Below are 10,804 nucleotides of genomic sequence, written 5' to 3'. Positions count from 1 at the left end.
TTGGCACTATGAAACAATGGACCACAAAAGCTATATTATATCATAGCAGATAACAGCTGCAATATCTCTGGATATATACCCAGAATACAGGATATTCCAATTCAATTTGTTAACAATAGAAGAGTCACTGCAGATTGTGAATGAATGATCAATATATATGAATGCCTTCAAGGCAATAAAACCTTACATAATTTACATTTATAAGAAGGAGTGTAGGTGACAGATCAACTTCCTTTGAAAATAGATACTTCTGTGAACAAGGTAATGGCCACTGAAGTAAGGAAGAAGCCGTGCAGCAACCTACCTTACAAGACCTTAGTATGGGAAAAAATTGTGTGGAATTTAGAAGGATAGAAAAATCTAAAGGGGGTGAAAAAAGCTGAAAATGGCCAGCATCATGCTACAAAAAGGAGAGCTAGCGGGGCTTTCTGGTTTCATGGCTAATAAAGCACGATCCCTGTACAGGTGAATGACAATGGTAATAATTTGTACACTAAAAATACAGATACTAGGATCTTTTTGAACAGCTCTAGTAGAAAATGGGTTAAAAAAAACCTTTAGCTGCCCTTGAGTACATAACTGAAAGCAGGAAGGACTGAGCAGAAGGTGAAATCAAAGTAAACAAATCAATAATATTGGAAGTCTTGCCTTTTACCAAACGTCAAAACACTTCAATGATTTGTCCCAAATGAATTAGCTCTGTGAATTGTAACTGCAATAACTGTGCACTGCAAAATAGTTCTGCAACAATTTAATCTTGTGGCACTGTTCTTTAATGAAGGATATAACACATTTATATTGTTACAGTACTTTCAATTAATGTTATATATATATATATATATATATATATATATATATCTCAGTATCAGTAACTTATGAACCAGTGCACACGGTAATAATTGTCCAATGCCTGTGTGCTGGTTAAAATATTGATAATTATAGCCAAAAAAAACCGCAGCAACAGGACTTGTAGTGTCAACTTCATTTTATCAAAATTTCAAAAATGTATTCTCGACGATTCTGCTCTGCTACTCGCGCCGTCTTCAGGAACTTCTGAAGACGGCTCGAGTAACAGAGCTGAATCGTCGAGAATAAATTTTTGAAATTTTGATACTATAACAAGTCCTGTTGGTGCGTTTTTTTGTTTGGATAGATTATATATATATATATATATATACATATATATATATATACATATATATATACATATATATATATATACATATACATATATATACATATACATATATATATATATATATATATATACATACATATATACATATACCTCCAATGTCCGCACACGCTATCAGACGATCGATAAATATCGGGTGCTGTGCTGTAGTTGAACAATGTGCAGGAACAGAGCACCGAATCCTCTTTTCTCCAAACAATTTATTAGGATACAAAAGTGTTACATCGAATTTACATCGACGTTTCAGTTGTGCTCTACAACCTTTATCGAATATGACAATGGTTGTAGAGCACAACCGAAACGTCAATGTAAATACGATGTAATGCTTTTGTATCCTAATAAATCGTTTGGAGAAAAGAGGATTCGGTGTGCGTGCGAATCTCCGTATATATATATATATATATACACACACACACTGTATACATACACACAGATACCTATAATAAACTAACAATAGATCTTGAGATAAATATGGCCTTGGCTACAGATTAGATGAATGCCTCTTAAAGTCATTAATAGAATCTGCCATCACCTGAAAAAGTATTCACAAAGTAAGAGGAGGGTTTGGTCTCTTAGTCCACTGTGATTTTGCTGCTTTCATTATGTCTTCTCTCCCTTACACCTTCTTACGAATGATGCCTCCAGGACAAAATCTATATTATATATATATATATATATATATATAAATTCCAAGGGATGCCAGCACTCACGATAAAGCAAAATAAACGTGCCTGGGTGCGCGATCAGTAAATAAACTATACAAAGCAAAAAAGATCAGCGCTCACAGGTCTTAGAAAAATAAAATAAAAATGATTTATTAAAGTCCATGCTCTTTAATAAATCATTTTTATTTTATTTTTCTAAGACCTGTGAGTGCTGATCTTTTTTGCTTTGTATATATATATATATATATATATATATATATAGCGATAGATATATATATATACTGAGATAGATAGATATATATATATATTGATACAGGCTAACGCCTAACCTGGATACCTCTTCATTTCCTAAATTACGCAATTAGGAAAAATTACTTACTGGCATAAACTGCTTTTATTGTAATTGTGTTAAGCGATTTAGCGATTAATTGCTTTGTTAAAATGAAGTCAAGGTCACATTAAAATGATACAGCTTATCACAAATAGTTTTATTACCTGCAATAGCAAATAAGTGATGTTATGTGAAAGGCACCTATAATAATGTCAGTTAATTATATGCCAATGTGTCTAGCAATTTAATAATTGATTTCAGTTGCAGAAAGAACACATTTAAAGTTGTTAGGCTATTACGTTAAAATAACCCTCTGTTTTTCCAAACAAATATAACCCACTGATACTAGGGCATTTGTATAAATAACCCTTCTGTAGCCCAGCCATATCCCATATCATAGACTTAAATATACAATCAGGCAGATAAATGTCTGTAGTAGGAGAGGGCAGCCATTAGCAGCACTAAATACATTTATTCATGCTCATCCTTTGCTATTAAACAAAACGTCATACACAGTTTATTTTCCCAGAAACATAGGAAAAACAAAAATCCTTAATCAATTTGGTATTATCCAATCTCGGAAAAACAAAACAAATTTAGATCAGTTAGATTTGTATTCATTTATTTTTGTGATCAACTGAAAGCTTGATTGATGGAGCCATATGATGTCTCATTTTTTGGAGAAAGTGAGTGTGGAACACGTCGTCTGGTTTTTTCCTCGTGTTTTTGAATTAAAGGTCCGTCTTGCTTACAAGTTATAGTGCAACCAGTTTCCCAGTTTCTCCTGCTCTCTTCTCCTCCAAACAAGAAAAGGCTGCATATGTAATTATAGTTTATAATGTTCTTTATCACCTCTACCACAAGCAATACAGCAACCAGACCTATTAGCAAGTAACCTGCAAAATGCACAAAAGTAAAAAAGGAAGTGTAATGAGTCAAGGTGTTTCCTATTTCTGTGCAGAGTAGCAAGTGATAGAAAAACATCAATTATTCAGCATGTTTAGTCAGTTAAGGGAAACAGTTTTTTAAATATACAACACTGAGGTTAGGCAGGGTCCAAGAAATCATCCTGAATAAAACCAATCCCTTTGCGAAGTGAAAATGTCTTATACATGAGCTGCCATGCTTGAACAGGTGCAACCTCCATAACAACCCCATGCCCGACAAGAGTCTCCAGCAGTTGTGTCCATGCTTCTATTGTGGTTGCAGTTCACACATGCACAAAAATTCACAATATCAGCCCTTCTCCATTTCTTTAACCAGTACCCCATGGTACAACAATTATGTTGTGGCTGTGTCTTATCACATGCATGTGATCTTGGAGAGATGTAGGTAGGTTTTTCTTTCTTATCAGAACCCAGTTTGCAGTGTAATGTAACTGTAAACTTTGAGTAGTAAGGCTACCAAGATTCAGGCCTACACTCTTATCAGCCTAGACACAAAGAGTATTTAATCTCTACCTCAAGAGAGTATGCATTTCGACATCAAACTCCGCTCCGTGTGCCTGCACCTGGGTCAATGCAGCAGCTCCAGTTTCAGGTGCAGGGGTAGGCAGATCGGAGCATAGGGGCCGAATCTTGGCCTGCGTCTATCAGCCAAGGCCAAGATTCAGTCTAGTGTGGCATTGGCCTAAAGTCAAAAGAAAGCAGGTACTGACAGAGGAAAATGAAGTTGGGGATGGAGACCAAAGAAAAAGGGATATAACAGGGACACATAGTTTGGGGAGGACAGATCTGAACTGTAATGTATAGTGCAACCAGACTCTCTGGCTCTGGAGTATTATGAATACGATTGAGGTTGTGGTGATAAGAGATTAATTTCCTAGTAGGTTAATCTGTCCCCAGGACATTACATGCCAAGATGTTCATCTGGTGCTAGGGTCTTGAATTGTGGCAAATTAGGTGGACCCATTATTAGGAAGATGGATAAGACTCTGGGGATGTGGTAAACATTGTTATCAGTTTGAGGAAAAGTCCTTTAGAACATACACTCTAGAATAATATGAGAAGCTGAAAACTTCAAACCAAGCTTTGATCATCATCATTCAAGGTTAAGGGTTAAGGAAGCTGAAAAGAACCCACAGAGAAAATGCAAATATAAAAAAACATCAACAGGGTAAAAGTCCCACATTTCGCATTCATAGTGTGTAAGTCAGTGAAGGAAAATGAAATATGTATTGCTGTAGGAAATGTTATGAAATAAAGAATTAATCTAGCATCGGGATTTTATGTGCGGAGAGCTGCATGTTGAGTGGAATGTTAAACAGCAGTCTGGAGCAGTTAGTAGAGAATAAAAATTAGGTGAGGAAAAAAGCTTTATTCTAAACTCTGTGGATTGAAGATAGGGCACACTTAATGGAGTTGGTAATGATAGTGTACAAAATCCCAAAACATAATGTGCGGCATCTGTACCTTACTTCTTTGTTAAGCTTTAGTTCTCATTTTATGTAGCTGAGCAATTGGCTAGAGAGACCAGAATGTAGTGTTAATTTGAGAGAACATTATGTTCTGTGCATCCTGAGGTGAACTGATAAAAACTACAGTTAGAGATTAAGCAAATATGATATTAGAGAGGATTATGAGACTATTAATAATAGTCAGGGTGATATCAGTATATAGTACAGTATGTATTAAGGCATTTTTTAAAAAATGTACCAAATTTGTTCCAAATGATAGGCAACAGAATGTAGGATAAATTAAAGATCATTCCTACAGCACTATTACCCAATATGCCAAATATGTAATTAACAATTTATAAGCCACAAGTTGCCTGATCTTTAGGAGAAACAGAATGGAAGAATAATTACTCAAGGTATGCTAGGTGTAACATACCCAATGGGAGGCCTATTTTTTTACAGGGACTGAGGTTAAGCGCACAAGAGAAAATGACTGTAGAAATTCTGTTCCTGCACCTAATGCAATTGAACAATTGCAAGATGCGTCCAATACAATAGGTGCAGATACAGTATTTCTACTGCATTTACCATGAACCTGAATTGTCTGCCATATAAAAAGGTCTGTAATATTGGAATCCCATTAATTGAATGCTCAAGGTCTGCTGTAATGCACACTCAATACATATGAAATGTCAATGTATTATTAAAACAGATCATCTAATATACCAAAACAAAATGTTATAGCAGTTCATCTAATAAACCAAAAGAGAATGTTTTACTTACATATGACTAACAACTTGTACAGAACTGGCAACCTTTGTCCGCTTCTTTCTCCGGGAACATAGTCTCCCAAACCTATGGTGCTTAAAGAAATAAAACAGAAGTACACAGCATCAACATAACCCCAGTTCTCTTCGACAGCATTAAACACTATAGCTGGGACAAAAAGGACGATCAGAGATGTAAAGGAAATAAAAACTGAAGCAAGCATCCATTCAAGTTTTTTCCTGGACATACTGCACTGATGCTGAAGCTGGTATATTGGCTTCTCCCAAAGAAGGATCAGCAAGTTCCGAACGACGACAGAGAGGACTGATAGAGTAAAGGGAATTCCAAATATTGCATACGCCAGACAAAAAATCTTGCCACCGAATGAAATTGGAAATGGGTGCCCGTAACCTAAAGTGGGAAAGAATAAGTATTAATTACCAGAAAAGCTTAAAAAGGTGCTAAGAGAGGATTAAACTATATTGCTATTATATTAGAGTTTGCCTTTGGCTTTAACTCATACAATCAAAGGTTCATAGCATTTTCCTACCATTATTATTAATATGCAGTCAGATTTAAAAATTCTGTCAGTTGGCCTGATTGTTAATCCATGCAGTTGAACATATGGTTCAAACAAACTGATCAAAGGAAGTTCTCACAATAACCTCCTTAAAGAAAACATATTCCAGGGTTGCTTTACCAGTGCAGGGGATTAAAATCTCCTTCCCAGTATTACATTAAACATCATTGCCAAATGTATCTCCATCATCCTTTATTTTCTTTATGATTTTACATTTGGAATATGTTTTTTATGTTGTTGTTTGGTTGTAAAAGCAATAAAAAAAGATTACAACAAAAAAAACATCAATGCCATTTACATCCCACAGTATTTAGTGGATCAGATTTCCATAACTGAATTGTACAACCAAGCGTATTTACATAAACAAACTTGCATTTAACTAATTTTATAGTGGTTTGCACTTAGAACATCTAAAAGGGGCAGTATATATCAACAGCTTGATACCATTTACAATAGCACTTGTAGGCAGAGTGAGAAACAATGTTTAAATGCTAAAGTCACTGGAGGCATTGCTGCAAAAATCCAGCCCTATATCTAATGTCTGCCTAAGGACAGGGCCGCTCCTACCATGAGGCAAGGTGATGAGTGGATAGTTACCAGGGGCAGCAAAAAGCTGCTTCTGTAACTTAAAGAGCTGAATTTCCTGGTTTTTAACCAAAAATTCAGCTCAGATAGTGTAGCGAGCAAAATAGTGCTTGCTGCATTAGTGATGTGGCCCCCCTTTGACCAGGTCCATTGCTAAGGATTTAAGCACGGAGCAGAAGAGGAGGATGGCATTGGGGCTATCCATGGGCACTTCCTGACTTTTTCGCTTCTGAATGCTGAACAGGTCGGTGGCTGAGGAGGGGACATTTATGTGCCTCCATCAGGGCTTTCCTCATGAATACAGAGCTGTCAAACAGAGGCAGCCCTTGTATACATCAAGAAAGCGTAGGTCTTAGTGTTACATTCTGGAATGCAAAGACCCACACCTACAGGTGCTAATGGCAGGACAGCATGCATAGTGCAAAACATGGTGGCTTGAATCGGTTTTCTGTGCTTGTGGCTTTCAGAGTGAGAGAGATATGAAAGCAGAGTCAGACAACAGAACCAATGCAGTGACTAAACTTAAAAAAATTAAAATATGTAAAATCAGGGAGGAAAAAAAAAGTTCTAATAACGCTTGAGTTAAAATTATATTTTATTATAATAAAAAAAAAGTGTAATTATGTGATCCCTAATAATTTCCCCTTCAGTCATAAAGAGAAAAAGTGTTACTATTTCTCTCTGCTTCCAGTATCTAATCTTCTAAAACAGCTGCCGTTCTGCTTGTAATACATTGTTTCATAACTATACAGTACTGTTCATTGGGCTGCCATCATAATGTACAGCTATATATACCATTCTATTGTTATCAAGCCAAATAAAGGAAACCAACTGCAATGGTCTGGAACTGGAATTTCAGGCAGCTATCACTTAACCACAAGCCACTGAGTTCCCAAAGAAACATTCCCTCAATGATTTCCTGGCAGTATTAATAGAAATGAAGAGGTTAGCAACATTTCTCTACAACATGCTACCTATTAAACAGCTAACAAAGTGAAAGACATTTAGAACTGCAGATAAAGAAGAAGGACTCTTATGAAGCAAGCAGAAATGTGGAAAGTAAAAAATCCCACAGGAATTAACATGTTTTCTATCCACAATGCAGTGGTTTTCCACCGAGCTCTTGCATCATTGTGGTTGGGCGCTAAACAGTATGCAATTATCATGTAATTCACTGACATAGACACAAATAAGTGACTGTTTTGGTAAATTGCACACAAGGTGCATGCGTTTTTATTTTTATTGTGTGGCCGGTTTTTAGAGGAGGTCCTTTTTCATTTACATATTTATTTTGTCAATTTCATATTGTTGATCATTTTTCGATGCTATAATAATCTGATGACCTCAGGTGTGCATGAGCAGTATCGCGGAAAGCTGAACTATAATTAAGAAGTCGGCTATTTCACTCTACTGCAAATGTGTGTGCCCCGGTAAATTTTAAGAAAGAAGAAGGAAGCCAATCACTAAGTGGTGCTTGCTGGAAAGAATAGTCTTCAAGTTTGTATGCTGGTGTCTTATAACAAACACTGTTGGCTGGCGCTGTAATAGGAAAAATCCCAGTTCACAATCTACAATCAGTAATTCCTGGTCATTTTCTAAATTTGACTCGCTCACCGTTCAAAGACTGTGGCCCGGGTGCCTCATGCCCCGGATCCCACACTGGTAAATTCGAAGCGGTAGAGACTTCTCTCACATCAAATTCAACAAAATAGAGTGTCTTACCCAGGAATTGCTGTGACCCAGGTGCTGCCGCCCTGAGTCCGTCACTAAGGAAGACGTATCCACAGCTTGCAGGTTATTGTTTGGACAGCGCACTCCAGGGTCCTTTTCAAACAGAATTGCTCGTTTCCAGGTTGTAGTTTAAAACAAATTTCCTTTATTTAATGAAACATCTTGGTACATCATTCACATAGCGCCATGAGGTCTGACGCGTTTCGTGTCACTGCACTTCATCAGAGACCTCCAGGATGATGAAGTGCAGTTTCATTAAATAAAGGAAATTTGTTTTAAACTACAACCTGGAAACGAGCGATTCTGTTTGAAAAGGACCCTGGAGTGCGCTGTCCAAACAATAACCTGCATGCTGGTGTCTTATTGCTGGGGGGTTCTCACAGTTACATATTGCAGAGGGTTTCCATTCACCCCTTTGGCTTGCCCAGGGCATTGCCCTATTCTGCCCCAGTACAACACTCATCCAAAATGTGTCAACATTTGACTACTATGTAGGTGGAGGCAACTAGCTATAGGAGACCCTTGGTTGCTGACATCCAGTCATTCACCAACTCCTTATATAAAAGAAGATTCTGCGTGCAATAACTGCAATATTAGTACATTAGAAGAGGACAGATTCATGTGAATCTGATGGTAGGAGATCTGATGGTAGCCGAAATGTCACTGATCATATCTTTGATGTGACTCTGCAGCACAAGAACTGTAGGCGCCTCTGAGAAATGGAGAACTTAGCACACACACACTTGGAGTTTGAATGGATTCCCATCATTAAAGTATCTATTATTCCTAAAAAATATCTGAAATCTGCTGTTCTAGGGCCCCAAATATATCATGGTGCTTGCCAGTACCAGTTTAAATGGGCAGTTAAATTTTAGTATGATATGGAATGGGCAATCCTAAACAACTTTTCAATTAGTCTTTTTTTAGTTTTTTCATTTGCTTTTTTCTTCTGGCTCTCTCCAGCTTTCAAATGGGGGTCACTGACCCCATGTAAAAACAAATTCTCTGTAAGGCAACAATTTTATTGTTACTCTTTTTTTCTATTAATATTCCAGTCTCTTATTCAAATCAGTGCATGGTTGATAGGGTCATTTGGACCCTAGCAACTAGAGCTGAAATTGCAAACTATAGAGAGCTGCTGGATAAAAAACAGCAATGAGTGTATCTACTGAGGAAGCAGACCCTGCGGTTGCAGGGGGCCCATGAGTGTAGGGGGCCCAGTAATGCCCTGATTAATGGGCAACTCCAATACATCTGGGTAGAACCGCCGGTCAACTTACACATTTTTGGGGGCAAAACTTTAATTCGCTGTGACTTGTAGTTATGCCATTGAAAAAGCTAACTAACTCAAAAACCAAAAATAATAAAAAATGAAAGCCAATTGCTAATTGTCTCAGAATATCACTCTACACACCATAGTTAAAAGTTAATCTAAAGGCGAACAACCCCTTTAATGTCCAATATTGTCACTAAGCTTCAGGTAAAGTTGTCTCCAGGTGGAGTTAGAGGGCAGTGAGTTGTCAATGGGAGACTCAGTTACCTATGGTGGTCAGGGTGGTGCCAGTGAAGAACAGAGAAGAAACAAAGTCCCATTTGAGTTCATGGCTGGAGATATTGCGCAACACCGACACCCCAAAACTCTTGACAAGCAGCGCCTTGCGTATGAAGTCATCCAATAGCACCTCGGAGAGACAAGAGTGCTCGGCCAGAAACTCGCTCCACATGGTCTCCACTTCTCTCCTCAAGCGCTCCTCCTGGGGCTGCTCCAGCGTGGAAAAGACAAAGGCGCCCAGAAGCACAAAGAGCGCGTAGCTCAGCAGGAGCAGCAACAAGGAGAGTGTGCGCCTTCCCACCATGCTTTGCGCTGCTCACGCGGAACTGCCAGGCCTGAATTCACTGAGGAGCTCAGAGCCTTGTAATCCCGTGAGCTCTTCTGGGCTGCACCGTGGGGTTGGTATCCACACCAGGTTTTGCAACGCCTCATTGGCTTCCAGGTGATTTTTTATTATAAAAGCTGCAAATACACGGCTTCTGGCTTTATACGCTATTCTGCGCCTCATCCAGCGCTACAACTTTCATTGTATTTGGGGTATGATATTGGTAAACACAACACAATTTAATCCCTTCTTAAACTGTGGGAATAATACATTTTCACCACATATTGAAACTGTTTATCAATCAGTCACCACTGGGCCCTGTATCAGTCTTGGCTCCCTCAGCAGTCCCAAGTTTTAACTAATTGCAGTTGAATAATTAAATTCTTATGATGAATTCAAGAATTGTGTGTCTGTTTGAAGGCTGATCATTTTATGCTGGTGATTCACCTTTAGGGTAAGGGCACACTCTAAAGATTCGGAAAGATTTAGTCGCCCTGCGACGAATCGCCTCTTCTTCTGGCGACTAATCTCCCCCGAAAAGCCTTCTTGCCAGCTTGAATCTAAATCGCCGGCGGTATGGCACTTGGATCAATTTGTTCTCTGATGTTGCCTCACGAGGAAACTGTGGGCGACTTCGGAAAACGAAACGATATGAGTGCCCTCCTGCCTCCGATTTA

The 10,804-nt window shown here is 38.2% G+C and overlaps 1 protein-coding gene across 1 annotated transcript; it reads right to left on the bottom strand.

The window, feature by feature from the left end:
* Nucleotides 1-2,331: 2,331 nt before the first annotated feature.
* kcnk7.L (potassium channel, two pore domain subfamily K, member 7 L homeolog) lies at nucleotides 2,332-10,242 on the bottom strand. Its single transcript, NM_001096081.2, is given in 3 exon segments — nucleotides 2,332-3,087; nucleotides 5,370-5,765; nucleotides 9,791-10,242. Coding segments are annotated over 3 exon segments (975 nt in total). The 5' UTR covers nucleotides 10,107-10,242; the 3' UTR covers nucleotides 2,332-2,824.
* Between the last annotated feature and the right edge of the window lie 562 nt (nucleotides 10,243-10,804).

This window comes from Xenopus laevis, chromosome 8L (assembly GCF_017654675.1).
Source record: "Xenopus laevis strain J_2021 chromosome 8L, Xenopus_laevis_v10.1, whole genome shotgun sequence".
Taxonomy (NCBI): Eukaryota; Metazoa; Chordata; class Amphibia; order Anura; family Pipidae; genus Xenopus; species Xenopus laevis.
The sequence above is the reverse complement of the archived record's forward strand: the minus strand, read 5'-3'. Positions and strand labels throughout refer to the sequence as shown.